The sequence below is a fragment of the Petaurus breviceps genome, unplaced genomic scaffold (assembly GCF_028583685.1).
Source record: "Petaurus breviceps papuanus isolate PSGF00001 unplaced genomic scaffold, PetGlider_PUasm1.0 187, whole genome shotgun sequence".
Lineage (NCBI taxonomy): Eukaryota > Metazoa > Chordata > Mammalia > Diprotodontia > Petauridae > Petaurus > Petaurus breviceps.
The window spans coordinates 22972911-22995037 of record NW_027185799.1 but is presented as its reverse complement, the minus strand read 5'-3'; the positions used below and the strand labels follow the sequence as shown (position 1 = coordinate 22995037).

At 35.6% G+C, this 22127-nt stretch overlaps 1 protein-coding gene across 15 annotated transcripts in view; it reads right to left on the bottom strand.

Annotated features, from left to right (window-relative positions):
• The window catches only part of PTPRD (protein tyrosine phosphatase receptor type D), a 2782277-nt gene that overhangs the window by 196879 nt on the left and 2563271 nt on the right, over positions 1-22127 (bottom strand). For 8 of the 15 annotated variants that reach the window (XM_069090737.1, XM_069090735.1, XM_069090734.1 and 5 more), the window contains 6 exons: positions 12912-13045; positions 9463-9607; positions 5918-6223; positions 4811-5004; positions 2637-2663; positions 63-180 (listed from right to left, as the gene is read on the bottom strand). In XM_069090737.1, the coding sequence (XP_068946838.1) occupies positions 63-180; positions 2637-2663; positions 4811-5004; positions 5918-6223; positions 9463-9607; positions 12912-13045 (924 nt within the window). The remainder of the gene's footprint in view (positions 1-62; positions 181-2636; positions 2664-4810; positions 5005-5917; positions 6224-9462; positions 9608-12911; positions 13046-22127) is intronic. The other 7 variants (XM_069090745.1, XM_069090747.1, XM_069090746.1 and 4 more) reach the window with 2 other exon arrangements.

Here is a 22127-nt window from a genome sequence, read left to right as displayed (position 1 = left end):
ATCATACTGAGTGATCACTTCCAGTATGTTTCAGGGCATGTGAATTTAGAGTAAAACATTACCTGCACCAGTGGTAGACACCAATTTGGGCTTGCTACGAGCTCCATCCCCTTTGGTTGTATAGGCTGTCACTGTAAGGGAGTAGGCAGTTTCTGGTTGTAGTCCAGAAATGATCATGTCCTGAAATGACATAAGAAAACCACAGATTCTATCAGGACCCACATCCCCACTGAGGTATCCTAGAACCATTCGATTATTCAGCACATGCTTTAGAATCATCTGCAGGTATGGAAAGCATAGGCAAAAAAGTGCCTGGAGATCTCCTCACAAATTAGTGTTATGAGTTTGGCTTTCATCTGTGCTCATGGCAAGGTGGTTTTCCATGTGATTAAGAAATAATTCAATTCAACAAACATTTATTAAGCCTCTACCATGTGAAAAAGATATTGTGCTAGGTATTGTAGCCATAAGGACAAAAACAGGTCAGGAGCTTTCAATAAATGTGAGCTGCAGGTTGTGCTAAAGGAGGTTATCGCATGAATACAAAGCCAACAGGTTTTAGCATCATGTCAACACTTGTTCATGTTCATGATCCTACAAGTTTATTTTCTAGACCAGGGCTTCTTAAACTTTTCCCACTCATGACTCCTTCAGCACTTCTTAAAATGTGGGTCATGATCCCCTAGATTGGGTCACGTCCCACATTTTAAGAAGTACTATTCTAGACTACAAGTTTCATGATATCCCATTGGAATGCCAATAGCATGGTATCCACTGTGTAAGGAGGGCTTTGTAGAATGCACTTTATTCAGTGACTTCATCACCTGGTCCATGTTTTACTACTCTACTCAGGTTCTTCCTAACATAATTCAGTGCATCCATATTACTGACCTTTTGGATATTGTGGCCTTGCAGTAGCTTCCCTTCCTTTAGTCTACTTACTCTCCTCTTTACTTCCACTTCCCACATTGTAAATACTGGCATTCACCAAAATCGAGTTCTCAGTCTGCTGATTATCTCCCTGAGTATTCTCTTCCCTTATGGACTTTTAATCACATAGCTTTAACAATCAATTATCTTGTGTGTAGCTATCAAATTACAACCTCTCTCAGACTTCCGTTGTAGATCTCCAAGTGCTGGCTGAATATTTGTTCTCAGACATTCTGCTGTAATGTCCAACTCAAGTGACCTAAAACAACTCATCTTATCACCTAAACTGGTTCTTCCTGTTCCCTACCTCTCTATTGCAGTACTGACATTTTCTTCTGTACCAAAATATAAAAAACGAGTGTTCTCAGATTGTGCTCTCTTTCTCCCCACTACTAAATATCTAATCAATTGCCAAGTCCTATCAAGCCTTCCTTCATGATGTCTCTCTAGATTGTTCCTTCCTTTCAATTCCTACTACCACAATTTTGGTGAGAACACTCATCAACATTTACATGGATTGTAAAGATTCAGTAAAACTGGTCTCCCTATCTACAGAATTTCCATTCCTATCTCTGTCTAACCTTACCCGAATCTAACCCACATGTTATCAGATCAATTCTTAAAACACCATTTTCCAAAATTTCATTATTTATTCAATAATCCACATTGACACCCAACTGGATATATCTAAATTCTTTTCTCTGAAAAGTAAGGTACATTCCCATAGTACCACCAGACCCTTTTGACAACTTCCCAGCATGAATTTAAGAGCTGAATCAAGCTGATCTATCTACTGTATCCTGATCTTACTCGGTACTTCCTACTGTATGACTTTTCTCATACTCATTCCATCTTCTCCTCTCTCATATTACAAATATTCAGTCCCCTATAAAGTTCTACTCTACTATAAATTCTTGCCAATATACTTAAGCCCATTTTCCTTAAACTCACAGCACCAATTATTTATTAAATAAACATGAAATATCTTGTAATAGCTCTTTATGGCGGTGTCTTGCATAATGATTAATTTCTGCACTGTTTTAGCTTTGCGTGTATTATGTTTTTTATACTCAGCTAGACTGTAAGACCCTAATGGTCTTGGGCTTTGTAATTTAAAAAAATTTTTTTTGCACACTACATAGATAATAGCACATAGCCTTGCTCATGACAAATCAAACATTTTATTGATTGGTTTTTCAAATAGCTTTGCTCAATCAATGACCATAACTTGATTCATTCATCTAGAATCTGTGGTGGTGAAATAGAGAATTGACAGGATGGATAATAGCAAACTTGTACTTGTCCTAAACAAGTCCATAGAATGTGTATGCTATGAACTGAACACAACAGGTTATCAAGAGGCAATTTTAAGCACTGATTTTTCCCCATTCTTCAATGCCTCCACTAAAAGCACAACTTTTCTCATTAGATTGCAAGGCAAAGTTAGTAGCAGCCATCAAAACAAATGCCTATAGAAGTCCATAACATTGCTTTTGCAATTCTCAGCACCATGCCAGATTCACATAGTAAAAGCCAAATTAAAAAAAAAAAAGTGCCACAAAGTGAGGAAAACTTCAATAATCTGTTAGTACATGCATCTGTGCAAACAATAAAAATATTTTATAAAGAAACGATAGGGAGGCTATAAAAACCCACACAAACATATACACAGTCTGTTTGCATCAAGCCAGTTGACAGTTACTCACATGTTCAGTAGTATCATCAAATTCCCACTGATTGAGAGTAAAGATTGGAAAAACAAAACAAAAACAAAATGAAGAGAAAATTGTAGCCTCAATGAGGCAATTTTGCCCTGTATATACATATATATTATTGTACATTTATATATACTTATGTACATTTATACCTACATACGTAAATATTACAGATACATATGGTTTAGTATTGTAAGAATTTTATTTTTTAATATTGTAAGGATGTTGAAATACACTTTTTATTTTCAAAAGTGGAGCAAAAATGAGGCCTTTTTCTCCCCTCCTTTGGAGATGACAGGGAGATTACAGTACTGTTATTACTGTAGGTAGGTAATATTTTCTCATATACAATGAATCGTAATAAACCAATGAGGCATAACAAAAGGCTAATTTTTATAATGTGACATTTAATTTGAGTTTAGTCATTGCCTACAAAAATTATCTCACATCACCTATTTAAATTAAGGTGTTTCATTAGATCTAACAGCCCTCAAGAATATTTAGGATCACCAATGAAGTTTCAACACAAAGTCAAGGAAAATCTAAGGTAGGAGACCAGAATGAACCAAACTGGAAATGTACAACTGATAGCAAAACCTGGGAAGGCACTCGAAAGGGGGAGGAGAAATCACCTGGATGTCTTATGTGTTTAGTGTAATTAATCTGTGGCTCCCACATCCTACAGCAAAACTAGTCTAAATATGCAGTCATGTATGGGGAAAAGGGAAAATATATATAAATGCTAAACAAAAATTCATAGGCACATTCTGTTCTTTTTCATAACTGCTCTTGGACAATCACTTTTCTCCTTAAAAATGAGTGATGGTTTGGTTTTATTATTTATTATAAAGGTCAGCAAACTCTGGCCCTTGGGTCAAATTCAGCCCTCTCCCTGTATAGCTTATATAGCCTGGGATCTAAGAATTGTATTTAGATTTTAAAGTATAGTTTTGTCATACTTAAAAATTGTAAAAATAATTCTTAGTTCATGTGGGACACAGTCCTGGTTTATACTGTGATGATATTCTGTTTTCCCAAAAGCGCACAATAGATGTTTATATATAACCAAGCAATGGACCTTTCAAAGAATGGGCAGGAAACAACGTACTATGTCGATAAAAACTGAATGCATAACAATCAACTCTTATGTTGGTATACTATATTCATATGTGCATTTTAAGCAAACAAGGGAGATACTGATCCAACTTCTAATAGTCATCCTACTCAGTAGGAGTAAATTGTTCACTTTGGGGAGTCATTTAGTATATTAAAACCTCAGTGTGCATTCACTTTTTCAGATCACAGGAGTATATATTGCAATGCTATTTTTACTTACGAGATGGTACTCTATTGACCTCCAAGGATTAATAAGGTTTTCCAAATAGCCCAATGACTTACAAAGATTCTATTTCTCAATCTCTGGCTTGATTCACAGGAAACTCTTCATCTCTTCAGAGAAAATTCAATGACTTGTTTGTATGTTCAACGCTATCATGAATTCAGAATTTAGTCTTTATACTATTCAGTAAAGAAGAGTGACCTTTGCTTCAATAGAAGAAGCTACAATTTTGCAAATCAGGTCATTTCAGATACACTTAGATTTATGGTGAACGTCTCTGTGAAACTTTCATGTAGTGTGAACTATACCTTTAAAATGCCTAGATTTGCCTTAGATTTGATGACATTTGTAACTCAATGACCTATTTTTTTTTTAACAATCAGAACTAGAAACCAAGATAAGGCTACAATAAGTTCAATGTAATGGTTTCATGTAATTAGTTTATTTATAGCTAGAAAGTACCTTAAAAGTCATTTAATCCAATCCTCTCAATTTATAAATGAGGAAACTCAGGGCCAGAGAAGTGAAGGTGATTTGCCCAAAGTCACATGTATGGTACATGGCACAGCTCAAATTCAGATCCTTTACTATTTCTTAAGAAAATATCAGTAAATATTTTATAAGAAATAAACACCATGATGTAAAAACCTAAGTCTAATTTCTGTTGATTTAAATGGTTAATTTTTAGTGATATAAATGGTTGGAAAAATGCATAAAATTATAATACAGATGATATTTAGAAGATGTCTATTTCCCTTTCTGGTCTGAAATGGTCAATTACTGATTGTATAAATAAGGAAAACCATCTTCAATATTAGAGGATTACCTGTGCATCAGCCAGCATGACATCCTTCAGCATGGGTTGACCCTTGGGCTCACCATTTTCCATCCTCACATAATGCACTTGGTATCCTCGTATCTGGCCATGCTGTTTATTGGGCACAGGTGAGCGCCATGACACTTTAACAGATGTTGAGTTGACAGCCTCTACCTCGACTTTGCGAGGAGGACCACTAGGAACTGGAACAACATCATTGGATAAAAGAGAATTATAGGCACTTGTCCCACCCAGTCAGAGCTCTTTCTTTACTTAGGAAAAAAAATGGGCAGACCCACTAAGTTTTCTTTGAGGAATACAAATGGTTTCAAACAATGAAAATGCTCAACCAATCTGCTCTACCTTTCAGAGAAAAGATCAAAAAACATGACTGATGCAAAAAAAATGGAAGAAAAAAGAGTATCAGAGAAATAGAAAAACATGTAAAAATGTACAAAAGCCAAGGAGGATGCTTTGAAATTCAAAGCATTAAAGTACAAAGAGATATTATATTGAAATAATAATAAAAACTGGTTGTTTGTTGTTGTGGGGTATTTCTAAAGGTTTTCGTTTCATAGTGGAACAAAAAAGATGCTTGCTTATATGGCCCATCTTCTTTTATTTTCTCATACTGAAGGCATTCCATATAGCACATACCAAAAAAAAAAAATGTTGTGCATCAGTGTTTGTAAAAGATGCAAGCCAAAATATATGTTTATTTTTATATATGAACACATACGGCATCCAGTAACAAGAAGGTAAAAAGATATATTTGAAAAGTTAGAGCCAAGACAGAAGTGATTTTAGAAAAGTGAAAAAAAAGTCAAGAAAAATGCAGAAGATTTGGAAAAGAAAGACAAAGAATCAGGCTAGATCCCAAGAAGTAGTAGCAAATTGTTCTCTTTAGGGGGAAGCAAAATTACTTGGTATTTTGAAATAAAAGATGACCGAGCTGTAGGAAAAGACGTGTCTTGGGCAAAAACACTGAAGTAATAGCGATGTTGTTAAAAAAAGATGAGCAGGATAAAAAAAGGGGAGTATATTGTTAGCCTATACAAAGACAGCAGACTGAGTGCATGTCAGGAAAGTGCAATTGATGTAGCGAAGGCAACATACCATCTTCATCGGTCCGAATCAATACAGATAAGCTCTCAGGGCCAGGTCCAACATCAGTGTGGGCTGTCACAGAGATCCGGTATTCAGTCCACTTTTCCAACTGTTCCAAAAGGTACTGGGTAGTGTCTGAAGGTATTCCCGCAATCTCATGAGGTTTGTCATCTTCCCCATCCATTGCTGTATACTTGATGGAGTATTCAGTGATAATGCCATTCTGTTTTTCCACTGGTGGAGGTTGCCAACTTACCAAAATGCTAGTGGAGCTGGGGCTGGTGCAACTAATGTCTTGAGGAGGAGCTGATGGCTCTTATTTTTGGTAGTGAATTAAAAGGAGCGTTTGAGTGAAAGGATAGGAGCGGTTGGGGGGAAATAATAAACAAAAGAAAAAAGTAAAACAGAAATAAACAAAAAGCTAAAACACAAGGGTAAACAAATGAAAACAAAGGTCATAAACTTAAAAAAATGAAAATTTTAGACAAAACATAGGCACCTTGGCTTATTAACATGAACAAACTGAAAATGAATAAATCAACTGAAAGTTTTTTTAAATGGATGAGGGGGAAATATATGGAAATGGAGCCTCACAATAATAAAGCCTAAAATAGAATTACCTACCTGTGATTTAAATTCTTCTGCTAAAAATATCCTCAACTTTCCCCCCTCCCAACTTCAAGTTGACTATCTGTCCTTAAAATGGCTGCAATTAGTGCAAGTTAGATTGTTTTTAAGTTTGATTATACTTTGGATCTTTTAGTCCAGACTCATGCTTTAGACATATAATTTGGAGAGAATGCTGTTCTTTGCTCTCTTTCTTTTTCTATATTTTTTCTTTTTGCATTTTACTGAAGAAACTTGCAATAACTGCTAAATAACCTCTTCCTGCCAATCCTCTTTAGAAAAGAAAAAGAAAACAAAAAAGCTCAAACAAACACAAAACGGGCCACTTCTGAGCTCTCTGAGCAACTGAATCTGCCTGAATTGAATCAACTACAAATAATGTTTAAATGAAAATTTTTATTCAAACATTGATTGTAGCCAGTGTACAATAAGCATGCAGAATCAATAGAAGATGAAAAGGTTTAGTCAAAGGTTTACCTACCCTGGGAAATGACAGGCTTCATGATTCTGACTGTAACTTGTACTTACCCCTATGTCAGCTTTCAGTTTTATATATATTTATATTTATTTTTTTAAACTCCTCTTGAGACACCTTTGCTAGTGAAGAAGATCCCACCAGCAAATTTTGGTAAAAATCATTCATAATTAACCTAACATGTCTTACAACATTTCAATAAAACAACAATTAAAAATATTTTTTTCTAAATAAACCACCCAAAAAAACATGGCTTGTCTACAAAATTTCCTGTACTTAGCAAAGAAGTAACAATTACTAAAAATATGCTATAGTGGCTTGAGGGGAGTGATAAACCAAATTATATATCTGCTCATTGCCCAATGAGAAACAAATCTATTAGGATATACTTAAATATACTTCATCAAATAAGCTCAAAAAGAATATCTCTACTTAAAGAAAGGGAGGTCAATCATAACATCACTTGGAAAACTGCCATTTTCTTAAGTTAAAAAGGCAGATACATTTTAAGATCCTTGAGGAAGAGGTTGTTAGAGGTGGCTTTCTTGCCCTAAGGGCAAAGAACAAGTGGCCTCCACCAGTTATAAAGGAAATAAGTGGGGAATAAAGGATGTTGACATTTGACATTCCTGTTTTAACCATGTCAACATGTAGGCCTCTGATTTCCCCTGTATTAACTCTCTGGGTCTTTATTATGCATTCATGGTCCTAATTTTTGTGGGATAGCTGTTAACATAAAATTTGCTATAAAGTACAAACAAAAGTACACAGATCTCATCCTTCATCATTTTTTTTTCTTTTTAGCCCCCAGACTAAAAAGAATCTGTACTTGTTCTCAAAGGGAGGCATTCCATGTACAGTTTTAATACAGTTCAGTCTGGAAATTTTAAAATAAAGTCTGTAAATTCCCTAGAATTATCTTTTTAGTGAATTTTAAATTTCTTCATGACTCTAAATTGCGTGATTGTCAGTAATTGTTTCTAATTCTTTAATAAAATTTAATATGCTTTTCACATTGTATGATCACTTCTGTACTTCCTATATTTTGCTTTGTTTTAATGAGGAAATTTTCAGCAGCATTTCAAAAATAGGAAAGATGGGAAACATCTTTGATGTCTCTTTAAAAAACATTCATTATGCCTCAACGTATAAAATAAAGAGATTTCAGAATATGAAAAGCTGTCATGTTGGGACATGTAGCACTTATTTTTAATGAAATACATGATTTAAAAAAACCTAACTTCTACTATATTTATTAATGTGACTGAAATTTAAGGTACAGAAAATGTAGCAGTTTTTCTTTTCTTTTTTGTGTTAAAGAAGGAAAAATAGTTTTTAAAAGAATAATATTCAATGGATTAATCAACATTATTCCCAGACTGTTCATATGATTATGATTTGAGTGGAAAATACAAGTGATTCCATTCAAAAGGCTTGAAAAGCTTCTAGTAAGCATGGAAAATGGTGGAAGACTTGCTTAGGCAGGAACCCATTTTTTACAATGATATAAATCCCAGTTTTACTAAGAGGCTCCTTGAATTAGGTCAGTAGCATTAACTTTACAAATTTAAAGAAAAGCCTACATGTCATATACATATGCTGCTTAGGTGATAATATATCAACAACTATATAAAATGACATAAATGTGTTTCAGATAGGTCAACTTTCCCAGAAGTCTCTTGCAATTAAAAGGAAAGAAATTTTAATTTTAATTACTTCATTGTTGAGAAAATGTAATTTGCACTGATTATACTGAAACAACTTGTAAAACTAGATAGAAGAATTGATAGATTTTGGAATAACAGTTCTAAATGAAATACTCCCTGGAAACAACTATGAAAGTAAATTCCACCTGAGGAAAAAAAAATTAGGAATTATAAATCTAGATGAAATACTGTTGATAATCTGTAGTTCAATTACAGACTTTATGATAAGGTTTCAAATTCCAATACATGTGTCATAAGGCATAATTAATCACAAAATGGAATTGAATTTCTTCACATACATGTGAAATACGTATTTATTAAGAAAGTTAAAATTTGGTCTGTAACTGATAACTATAAAAATATTCTATTTAACTAGAGCCTTAGCATGTTATACCTACAAATTTGCTCTGTATGTCATTCATTTTAAATGCTATAGTTAAAAGCCATTCTTTTGATAAATTAAAAGGCCTTTAGACCTTCTTTAACACATTCTCCAAAATGTGGGGCTTTTGCACTGACTTCATTGAAAGTCTTTTCATTTAGGAAATACAGGAAATAGAGAGATGTGGTCTACTGTCACTTAGAAAAGCTCAGAGACCCACAGAGATAGTTCTTTTAATTTAATTTCGTTAGTTCCTTCCTAACCCACAGACTATGATTAAGCATGTTGTTTTCTCTCTCTTTTTTTTCCCCTAAGGACCATCACTTTGGCACAAAGACAAAAAGAAGCAAAGAGAGACACCTACTTGACTGCATGGTTCTGGCTGAAATTTCAGCCGTGGAGGCACCCAGGCCTTGAGGAGAGCGGGCAGCAAGACGGAAATAGTATAAACTGTTGGGTTTCAGCCCTTGCAGCCGGTAAGATGTTGAAGGCTCGATGGTAATCCGTTGCTGTGGGTAAGCAATAACAGAACTTGGATGCTTTCATTAAGATTCAAATAAATGTATTTTAGCACACTTCTTGGGGGCAGTGGCTGCTCGAGAGTATGGCTGATAATCTCATCAAAAACCTTAAAGTATATGACAAAGAATAGGATGCTGAAAATATGATACTAAAACTTTGAAAGGCAAGGGCCTAAATGAGCAAGATCGGTAGGAAAAGATTGCATTCGTGTTCATTCAAATGAACTGAACCAATAAGAGATAACAATGTATCATCATCTAGGAAGCAAGGTATTGGTCTCGGTTCTATCTGTTCTGTCTTCAGATGCCCATTAAATCACTAGGAATATTGTGGAGGAGCTAAGATGTCTATGAAAATGAAATGGCTTCAAAACCACCCTGGATTTTTTCCATAACTGGAAACTGTGAGTGACTACTTCCTATGATAGTATACTTATTACATGTCAGACTCTAGAGTCAACTATGCTACTGTGAGAATTTATACACAGACAGGAAAGTGTTTTATGCTGAGCCAAGAAAAATTAAATATTTCCTTTACAAAGAATATGTTCTCCATAATTGTGGAGTTGAATTAATTTTTTTCTTTTTAATTTGTTTTTCAAGTTGGGTTATTGACAATTTCATACTTTTTCTGATCATGGCATTCTTTTAAAACAGAATTCTGTCCGCTTCCTTTCTCCCCTGCCTTACATTCTTATAACTTCCAATGTCCTAGCATAGGTCAGGATTATTTTGGGACTTTCAGATGCTTTTTCCTCCTTGTTTTCACAGTGCAGGTCTTCTCTTCTATTTTTTCTTTTTGGAGGGCAATTGGGGTTAAGTGACTTGCCCAGGGTCTCACGGCTAGTTTTTGTGTTGTGTCTGAGTGGCTGAATTTGAACTCAGGTCCTCATGACTCCAGGGCCAGTGCTCTATTCACTGCGCCACCTAGCTGCACCTCTTCTATTTTTTCCAAGGAACATTCCATTGTCCCTAATAACCTGGAAAGTAAGAATAGTTTCTTGAGTCCCTCCCTTAGTCTTTTCTTCTAGTAGGGAGCAACTCTCACTTTGAGTTCCAGGAAAAGTCATTTAGCTATGGCAAAAATACAATCAGTATGTACTCTATTCAAGTCACTGCAGAGTTCTTGACCTTTCCATACTTCCTGGAAATAAGAAACTTATTCCTTTGTAATTTTTTACCAATAGCTCTCCCAGAAACCTATGATAAACTGATGTTGAGGGTCTTCAACTCACTCTTCTAAGATTATTAGCATCTTTTTACCTTATTAGTACCTTGACATAGTTTTATTAACTTCTTATCTTTTATCATCTTATCTTTACCTTTCTTACTTGTCTCATCAGCTTCCTTCTATATCTCAAGTTCTCTTTCTCTCTCTCCTTCTGCTCCTCTCTCTTCAGCACAAATCTTCAATTTATTCTGAAGTCTTCTGAATTTTCCCCTTGGTAAATTCAATTTCTAGTTTTGTTGACAATTCCAAAACCCTACAAATTTCTCTCACAATTCTTTGTTCTTTGATTTCTTATTCTTACTAAGTTAATGTCTTCCTCCTATGCCTTGTCCGAAACAACTTTGGAAACTATCTTAAACTTTCGAATCTTGAGTAAGTGGTACTGATGGTTAATCTGTTGTAATTACAGAATCTTAGATTTTGAAGAGAATGCAAAAGTCATTTAGTTCATGCTAGATCAGAATAAGAAAACTCTACAACATTTCCTGATGAATGGTCATCCAATTTCTGGAATGTCCAGTGATGAGAAATCCATTACGTTTTGATGCAGCCCGTTGCATTTTTGCCAAACGTCCATTGTCAGGAAATGTTCCTTGCATTGAATGAAAATCTCCTTCTTGCAATTGCCCATATAAATTCCTCTGTGACTTCCTACCCTCCACACCTACATCATACACAACTCTTTCTAGTTCTACCATATGGAGGGAAGCAGAAAATATCTAATTCCTTATCTGTGTGATGAAACCTTTCCAAATATTAGAAAACATTATGCTTTTTCCCCTGTGTCTTCTCTGCTACAGGCTCAACATCTCCAGTCATGACTCATTTTCTCTTTATATGGTATGGCCTATAGGTCACTCACCATATTCACTTTTTTTTGTCTATCTACTTCCTATGTTGCAGTGCCCACATCTGGACATAATTCTCTGACTGAGGACAAATATCTTCATCATCCAAAGTTTGATTTTCATTCTTGTAAAAATTACTGATTTCATGAATTAAGCAACTTCAGACTCTAAGGCATCTCCCTTTGCTGACAGATATGAAAGTTCATTTAAGGCATCTCAGTTATTTTGCAATAATGAGACAAGTGAATAAGAATATTAGAATCCTAGAGCAGGAGCTCATAACCTTTTTTGTGGTCCAAACCCCATGGCAGTTCAGGGAAGCCTATGGACCCTGTCTCAGAATAATGTTTGCAAGTATATAAAATGAAATATGTAGCATTACAAAAGAAAATAATTATATTGAAATATAGTTAACAAATTATTTTTTTAAAGTTCACAGACAGGGGTGGCTACGTAGCACAGTGAGTAAGAGCACTGGCCCTGGAGTAGGGAGGACCCGGGATCGGTTCAGGCCTCAAATACTTAACACCCACACAAAAAAACTGGCTGTGTAACCTTAGACAAGTTACTTAAAACCCCAACTGCTTTAAAAAAAAATTCACAGACACAAGGTTAAAAACCTTGGTTTAGAACTCAGAAGGGAACCTAGTGATCATGTAGTTCAATATTTTTATTTTACAAATAAGGAAACTGAGGTCCCCAAAGAAGAAATTTCTTGACAAAGATCACAAGTTAATATGTAGCATTACTGGGACTCAAATCTGGTCTTTTAATCCCATATCCAGCTTTCTTTCTCCTAAATCACAATGCAAAGAGCTCCCACAGGTGTAATAAGTGTATTGTGCAAAGGAGTCTAAAAGATTCATTATGACTACCAGGGATTCTCTGAGGCCGCAGTTCTTAGCTGGCATCTGAAGTATTTTCCTTAATATTTTGATAACTATTTCTACATAATTGATTTCCTTTTTAATACTTTATATTTTATTTTAGGCATTTAAGAATATTATTCTGAGAATGGGTCCATGGGTTTCATTAGACTTCCAAAGGGGGTCTGTGATACAATCAAAGTTAATAACTGCTGGTCTAGAGGCTCCATAAGAGACAGGTATTTTTACCCTACAATCCTTTGACATAATTGGTCATTGTAAAAAAAATCAAATATCAAAGTATTTATCCATGGACATACTCATGAAAAAAGTCCTCAATTGCTTACCTCTTCTCCATGGTCCCCATCATTGTAAACCAGTTCATAGCTAGCAATGGTATCAGAACGTGGGGGTGTCCAAGAAAGCAAAATGCTGGTTTCTGACTCAGGTTCTGCTTTGAAGTTTAGTGGCTGGCCTGGTACTGAAAAGAGGAAAGGAGAGAAATGGAAGGTGTAATTTATTATTATCCTTATTGAATCACATAAGCTCAGAGCTAAAAGAGAACTAAGAATCCATCTTGTCCAAATGAGGCCTAAGATGATGGACTGGGGGTAGAAGTGGATCTGGGGTTAAAATATATCATCATTCACCAATGTATGTTAGGGATAGTATCTTCTACTTCAATTTGGCTTTTCAAGCACTTCTAAATCTACAGTGAGAGTTAAATTCAAAACCCATCACATGGAATAATTTAGTCCCTGGGTGCAGAGGACAGTTCCAGGTATGCTGAAGAAGGTAAAAATAGTACTACACATTGGTCCTCCCTTCTAAGGAGCTAACATTTTTTCAAGGCATAGGCAAGATACTAAGGAATATAGTCAATCAATTAACATTTGTTAAGAGCCTACTGTGTGCCAGGCCCTGGGCTAAGCACTAGGGATATGAAAAGAGGCAAAAAACAGTCTCTGCCCTCAAGGAGTTTACAATCTAATGAGGATAAAGGAATATAAGAGTAAAGGAGAGCCATCACCTTTAAGCACAATTAGAAGCATCTGTTTATACCTTAATATTAAAGACATTTCTTCTGCTTCTATTACCTGCAAATATGAAAATATTTCCAAACCCTGTTATAAGTTTTGCACTCTTCTTCAATGATCAAAATAATATCTGTTAAGTCACCTAAAGATGATTACACTGACCTTACAATAAATTATATTTGGGGGGAACAGGGTAATTCATCCTAAAAAAAGCTGAATTTAGTTACATCCTTTCTTTTTCCATTTCCTAAGCAATTCCAAAACATTTAAAATGTAAACATATTGGAAGTACTTTAAATGCCATTTTCTATTTAATTATGCAAGGGAAGAGTGGAATTAGATTACCTCACAGATTATAGACCTTCAGTGAATACAACTAATTAATAATTTAATTTATATTTAATTAAGTAGTTCACAGGAATGCTGGAGACAGCTCCTCTGGGTTCAAATATACATGCAGGTGACTTTAGTCCTTCTTTCCTGAGTCTAGTGGACATCTGCACCCTGGTGTCCCTATAGGAATCTCATGCTTAACAAGTACAAAATAGAACGTGTTATCATTCCCCTAAGTCTTCCCTTATTCCTAATTTCCCTATACCTGTTGGAAACATCACCATACTTTTAGTTACTCAGGTTCACACTGAGTGACTCAGTTCACTCCAGTCAACTCAGTCATCCCCAGATGACTTTCTTATCCGCCTTATCTAATTACTTGTCAAGGTTTTTCAACACTATACATAGCATTTTTCACATCCATCCCTTTCACTCTATATACAAGTCACAACCCTAGCCCTGACTCTTGCTGCCTCTTGTCTGGACAACTATAATAGCTTTCTAATTGGTTTCTCTAGCCCATGACCCTTACCTCTCCTATCCTCTATACAAAAATTAATATTCCTGAAGCACAGATTTGACCATTTAACTCCTCTGCTCAAAAGTTCCAATGGCTCCCTATTGACACTAGGATAAAGATACAAGCTTCTTTCTTTGTATTTAAAGCCTTTCACAACCTGACTTCAACTTAACTTGTATCCCAGGACTCTCTCTCATGCACTCATTGTTCTATCTAGCCAAAGTAACCTACTTACAGTTCCCTAACATTCCATCTTCTATTTTTGTGCCTTTGCATGGGCTTTCCTCCATGAATAGAATGTTCTCTCTCCCTCAGCTCTAGATCCTGGAATCCCTAGCTGCCTTCCAGACTTAAGTCAAGTTCTACTTTTTATAAAAGGCCTTTCCTGCACATTTCCCCAACTGTCCTCCACCCAAACCATGTGCTAGCGTGGTCTCCAACTCAGCCAGAACTTCCATTGTCCAGTCTATATTTTCTATTTACTTTGTAAGTATACTTCCTAGCTTCCTGATCACCACCACTATCATTGGTAATACAGGAAACTCCTTGAAAGTAGGGACTACTTTATTTACTTATTTTTTATTCCTGCCACCAGTACTTTGCCAGAGTGTTGAGGTCAGGGAACCATAAAATGATGAGGTATAGGGGTAGGGGTGCACAGGGCCCCCAAATATCAACATGCTGAGTCCTGCTGAATGAATTCGACTCAAGTCTTCTCTCAGCCAAAGAAAAGCAAAGTTTATTATAGATCGCCATAATGGGTAGACTCTAAAGGAGCCTCGGTATCTGTGATGCTTGCATTGGAGAAGTAGACAGAATAATCTGACATAGACTGAGTCTGTGCTAGATAATTCTTCAGCTCTTTCACGGAGGCAAGATGAATCTTACACACAGAAAGGTTGTGGGAGGAATCTAGGGAGGGTCTTCAGGAGGAGTCAAATAATGAAAGATTAAGGGTGGGAAGTAGCTGGAGGCTACCTGGAGATGACAGGCAATTGAGGGCTAGGCTGGTTTAAGGGTAACAGATTTGGGCATAGATATTTTGGGAGGTTCAAGGGTGGGAAGTAGCTGCACAAAGAAGGGCTAGACTAGTAAGAGTAAGAGATTTGGATCAAGCTATAATGACAGGCTTTTGGCCTCAGGCACATGCTTCATCAAATAGGAAGATTCAAGGAGAGAGTTCAAGTGGCTTCCCAGAGCCTATACCTCATCAAGTGCAGAACTAGGTAATTACCAAAGGCTTTTTAACATTAAACTGAGTATTCCACTTTTAAGGTTGCAAGCGACATTTCCCACAAAATGCTGGAAAGCAGGGAGTTAGTACAAGTATTATTACTCTTTTGTTTGCAAATGCTTAAACTGAGACTCAGACATGTCAAGGGTCTTGCCATGAATGCAAAGTCTGAAAAAAACAGAGGTAGGATTCAAGACCCATTTGCCCGGATTCAAGACCCATTTGCCCGAATTCAACTGCAACATGAAGAAGTTACCCATAAGGAGGGTTAGGGCTGCTCTGGAGGCCCCAAAATACCAACATGCCGAATGAATTTGACTCGTCTTCTCTCAAAGAAAAGTAAAGTTTATTAAAATTTTGCTTGTATTAAAACAGATTAAGTCTGTGCTAGGTCATTCTATGGAGCTCTCACACACATGGAGACAAATGGGATCTTATATACAGAAAGTTGTGGGAGGAATCTAGGGGTGGTCTAGAGGAGGAGTTAATGAGGTCAATGAGTGATTAAGGGTGGGCAGTTGCAGGCTACCAGGAGACTACAGACAATGGTGGGCTAGGCAGTTCAAGGGTGAATTGACATTTTGATAGGCTCAAGGGTGGGAAGTCCAATAACAGAGGTTTGGGCCCAGCCACAATGTAAGACTTATGGCCTCATGCAAATGACTCATCAAATGGGATGAAATTCAATCAGAGTTCAAGGGGGGTTCCCAGAGCCTGTACCTCAAAGACTTAAGGAGAGCTTGAGGCGGCTCCCAGAGCCCATGCCTCATCACAATACACTTGTTATTGTGGTGTCTTCAGTAGTTTAATAGGACTCCAATACAATAATCTTCTCATATGATCTTTTAATTCTATATGAGCCATAAAATAATATTTCAGTTGAGAATAGCAAGTCTAAAACTCTTCAAAAACTTTGTTTGAATTGTGTGTAGAAATAAGTAATCCTATCCATTAAGTCAATTCCTGACTAAAATAACTATATATTTCCCCCACTATCTGAAGACTTAAATATGCTTTCAATTGATTTGGATGTTGTTTCTAATTCCCTCAAGCCCAATTGGAGAATTTGAGGATATTTTTAGTTTTCCAATTAAAAAACAAAACAAAACCCAACACTAAGCAACAAATGATGTCTAAGATTTTGGTAAAAATATAAAATTATAAAAGAGATAGTCCAGTGTTTTAATATCAAGAATGATAATCTCATCTTATTGATAAAAACTTTTAGAGCAAGACTGACGATGACAACAGATGATAAATTACCAGCTTTGTGGGGCCTTGGAGTTCATCTATCACCCTCCATTTTACAGATGAACAAACTGAAGAGGGCCAGAATACTCTACATTATAATTCAGATGTATTTCATTAGCAACATATTAGAAGCCGGTCAAAGTGCTAAGGGCAGCTTCCAGTTTAATCTTGATCAATTTTTTTTATGCACTGAACAGCTCACAGACACACTAAAATGTTTCTTCTTTAGAAAAAAGACTAAGTGATTGAAGAGAATAATTTCTAGGAGTCCTTCTGATGTGCCATCACTTTATTTTCATTGTTTAAGTCAATTCATTTCAAAGGTATATACTGTGCATATTCTGTTTAAGTGCTTAAGGTTAAGGCCAACAAGAATCCCTAATTCATATTTCCAATTTCCTACACCATCTTTTTCTTTTTTGTATTATAGGCCTCAAAATTCTCATTAGTTTGATGCCTGAGGAAAGTATTTTTTGAATAGGGTATCTATATTTTTGGAAAAGAATCTGCCCAGTGGGTGACCTAACTTATTCATTCAGTCATAGAGAAGGAGATAAAAGGATATAAGACATCAAGGAAGGAGAATAGAGGGAAACATAAACAAGCTAGGAAATAGGAAAGCAAAGGGAATATAATTTGTTCCAAAAAGAAAAGTCCATAGGAGCGAAGAGCAAGGTATCACTAAAAGCTTCACATCTGGAGAGTCAGAGTTGTGACAAGGAGTCACACATTGTGTGCATAAACCCTCCTGTGTACTTACATAGATGCATCCACAAACATACACTTAAACTCTTTCCCTGGTGCAATTTAACTTCCCATTTATAAGGAAGAAAATACAATCTTCTTCCTCAAATTTTCTTAAGTCATTTTGGCCAGTTCTCTTAATGCTGTCCCTATGGCACTTTGTATTAAATTTAATTATGTACCTGTCATTTGCCTCAGAGCAGCCCCGCCCCTGCTTACTCATCTACCCCCCAGCTGCATTAGATGGTAGGTTTCTTGAGGGAAGAGATTGCATCATTTTTCATCTCACAGCCAAAACACTGCCTTGTACTTAAGAGATCTTTGTTGAATTGAATAGATGACATGTAATAAAAGCTGTATCACACTGAATATAAATATAGCTTGGCAGTAAATGTGTCATACACATCTTATTAATAGGTTGCTATCAAGATAAAACTTGGTTGGTAAATACTCCCCTTCTGATGTTAATAGAAAATTAAATAGTGAGTGAAAACACCTTGGAACTCTAATTACTTTTTAATTATTTATCCTGTTTCTGTTTTGCTCTTAATCTTAGACAATAAAATAAGTGACCACTCTGACAAAATTATTCCTCTCTCTTTTTTTATCTTGTCTCACCCATGTAGTCCTAGAGCCTAGTAGAGTGACTTGTGCACATTAAGCACCTGAGAAACCCCTGCTGAAGTGAACTGAATTTTCTCACTCTTTGGGGCCCTTCCTGAGACCCTCATCTACCACCATAACCACTTTTATAGGAATTAGAGTACATTAGAGTATATAGAGTTAGGTTAAACTCATATTCCTTTTAAGAATTAAAATATTGATAGCTAAACTACTTGATAGTAGTTTTAACTAAAGTTTTCATATGCGAGTGGGTTCCCCCTAAAGTCATCTATTTGCTTTTAAAGCGTTTCACCAGACAATTTAGTTTAATGACACTTTAAACCAAATCTTTCTTATTATCTGGAGCTCTGCACTCTACAATGCCTGCATACCATACTAATATCTTTTCTTCCTAAATTCAGTATTTAGTTTCTTAGTACAAAGATGAATCCCTGCCTAATCTTCATCCAGAGGGTAAAACTACTCAGACTTCCTGGAAAGGGAAACTTCAATTAGAGATGGCTCATCCCAAGGAGTCATTTTGTCATATTGAAACCAAATGCATGTGTAACTCATATTTAAAAGAAAAAAAAAGGCAAAAAGAAAAAAGAAAATCCTAGAAACAGCTGTGAAATGAATGAGATTTATTTTTAAATTCTCAAACATTTTCCTGCTTAATGATCATAATACTTGTACAAAAGCAAAGGCTTCCGAGGACACAGGCTTTCCAGGTTTCCACCACTACCACCATGATACAAAGGGTCATCATGGTTCAACGGAACTCTGTGCCAAATATTGTGGCTACAGAGACAATTATATTATGAGTAAGTTTTAAAGCTCCATAAGAGAAAATTTACTCCTACCCTTACCATTATAAGTTGTGCTTATTACTTCTTTTCGTTTCATTTCATCCTATATTCTTTCAGTATCATCTATACCCTTCCTCATAATTTAAGACCAGCACCACTGATAGGAGGTCAATTTTTTTTTGAACAGCATATCTAACCTCACATGCACAATCTTCCCCACACTGAATATCCAAACTGCCTTTCTAACACTAAGATTACCTCAGAAGTATAAAGAATATGGGCAAAGCAAAACTTAGGATAAGTGAGGACAAAAATGTATTCACTAACAAAACGGAGGTGAAGTTGAAAATCTAAATGCCTCTTGCTAAATTTTCTTTTGATACTGATCTTAAAAATATATACCCTTCTCTCCAATATCCGGTGGGCATTTATTAAGTGCCTACTACATGCCAGATACTGCACTAAACCCTAGAGATACAATTTATAAAAACAAAGCCAGTTTCTCCTGCAAAGAGCTCACAATCTGATAGAAGGAAACAACATACAAAAAGGGGGCAGGGAATTGTGGCGGGGAGAGGACAGCAGGGAGATCAGAGGGCACCTGGTATGAGGGACATCTTATTTGGTGGAGCTGAAACCAAGAACAGTAGCAGATACACAGTCCAGTTTCTGCCCTCTATAAAGGAAGCCACTGAAAGGAGTTTAGTATTCCATTCCCTAACCCTCCAAATCAGAGGAGAGAGGAAGCTGAGGGAGGTGGTGTCAGGCAAGGATTGAGTTAGCAGCACGGTGATAGATTAGATGTGATGAGTTTAACCTGGGAGGAGTATCTTGTTTCCTTTATAACCCTCCTATCACGGGTAGGGCTTCACATTTCTTTTCTTCAACTGTTACAACTTTAATAGCCATGAAAATATAAAATATAGTTTTATATTTATCCCCAAAGAGAAAAAAAGCTTAAGGTAAAAAATCACCCTAGAGAAAAATTTCATCACCTTCATGCCATTTTCCCCACTGATACATGTAAAAAGTTATCATATAGAAGGCATTTTACTTCTCATAAGCTGCACAAGAAGGATATTAAGGCAGAAGAGAGAAATATAAGGAAAGTCTAGAAGGCCACTGAAATCCTGGCAGCACCAAGAGAGACTGATATTTGGATAAAATTTAGGAAATATACCTTCCCTAAGAAAATACATAATGCCATATGCTGAACACCCTGTTTCTAGCATCATGCCATGTCAGCAAAATAAAACAAGTTCTGCAGAAAGTAAGGAGTAAAGAAGAAATGAACAAGGAATGAGTATCTTCTTTAGTAATAAACTGATAACAATACTAATAAAAGCAATAGGGGGAATAACAGGTTTTTACAAACATGGCTGCAAAAACAATTTTCACCCTTGAAAATGCCACAAACATATCAAATTCAAAATAAATAATTGGATAAGTATACATATATATGTGTATGCATATACACACACATATAAAACACACACATATGTGTATATGTATATATGTGTGTATATATGTAATATATATATATGTATGTGCATTACATTCAACCACCATTAAAGATCAATAGGTAAAAGGCAAATTATATTTATGGATGTCATAATATTAGGAAGATTAAGTCCTGATTTTAAGCTTCCATAAGGGAATTAAGCTCTGACCCTCTTTCATCTAGGACTTGAAGTAGAGACAGTATGGTTTAGTGGAAAGACTGTTAGATACAGAGTCAGCGGAGCAGTGAGTTCAAACCTTGTATCTAACACTACCTGTGTGTCTTTTGGTAGGTTACTTAATTTCTCTGAGCCTCAGTTTCCTTATCTGCAAAACTGGACTAATACTAACCATAGTATCTTCTTCAGAGGCTATCTTAGGATCAAATGAGAGAATGCATATAAATGATTATATAAATGTCTTAATTATTGAGACTCACAGTTCTCGTTTTAATTTTCATTGTAGACATTGTAAACTTCTGACACTTTTTAGAGGCTCTGATAGTTGAATGAGTATTAGTCCCTGTTTGAATCTCCTATAAGAGACCTAATATTGAGAGAATAATCTAATCTATATGTCAATTATCTTCTTACTTGAATTCTCCAAACTCTGTCTTTGTATAATTACAAGTAATTTGAAATACTCTTCCATTTGTACATTCATTCACTCGTTTATTCATTAAATGTTATAGTACAAGGCACTGGAGGAAATATAAAAAAAAAAATAAAAAAAATTGCTTGTATTCTATTAGATCAGGACTTCAAATAGGAGCCATTATTGTTATTACTTATTACATTATTATAATTATTATATTATTACTGAGAATAATTTTAACAACTCACACATTGCTTTTTTTCTTTCTTTTTTTTTTGCTTTTTGGAGGGCAATTGGGGTTAAGTGACTTGCCCAAGGCCACATGGCTAGTTTTTGTGTTAAGTGTCTGAGGCCAGATTTGAACTCAGGTCCTCCTGAATCCAGGGCCAATGTTCTATTAACTGCGCCACCTAGCCTCCCCACACATTGCTTTTATAAAAGATAAGTATAACATTCATTTGTTTGAAACATATTCCTATATATTCTGCAAAACTGGCTGAAGATATTGTTCACAAGGCCATTCAATGTCTTTCTAAAAAGATCTATGATATAAATCCCTGTTTCAATTTAGTTCCAGCAAAGTAAATTTTCTAAAAACAAGTCTGTATGCTTCCTCTTGTCAGAAAGTAAAAGTTGTAAGACTATGAGCTTTTCCTTTTATCTTAAGGCTAAGAAATGTAGAATTCCATGTATTTTCCAAATTTAAGAATTAGCTAAACTATCTTGTTTCAAGTCCTGCTCTTTTTGACAGATTATTATTTTATATTTAAATTTCTTGATATAATAAAAAAAATCATATGAAAATTCAGAGACAATTAAATGTAGACTATCTCCCAGAACATTTATACAAAAATAAAAAAATCCTAGCTTGTCACTATCTCCTAAGAAAATGAAAGAGAGAGAGAGAGAAAGGAGAGAGAGAGAGAGAGAGAGAGAGA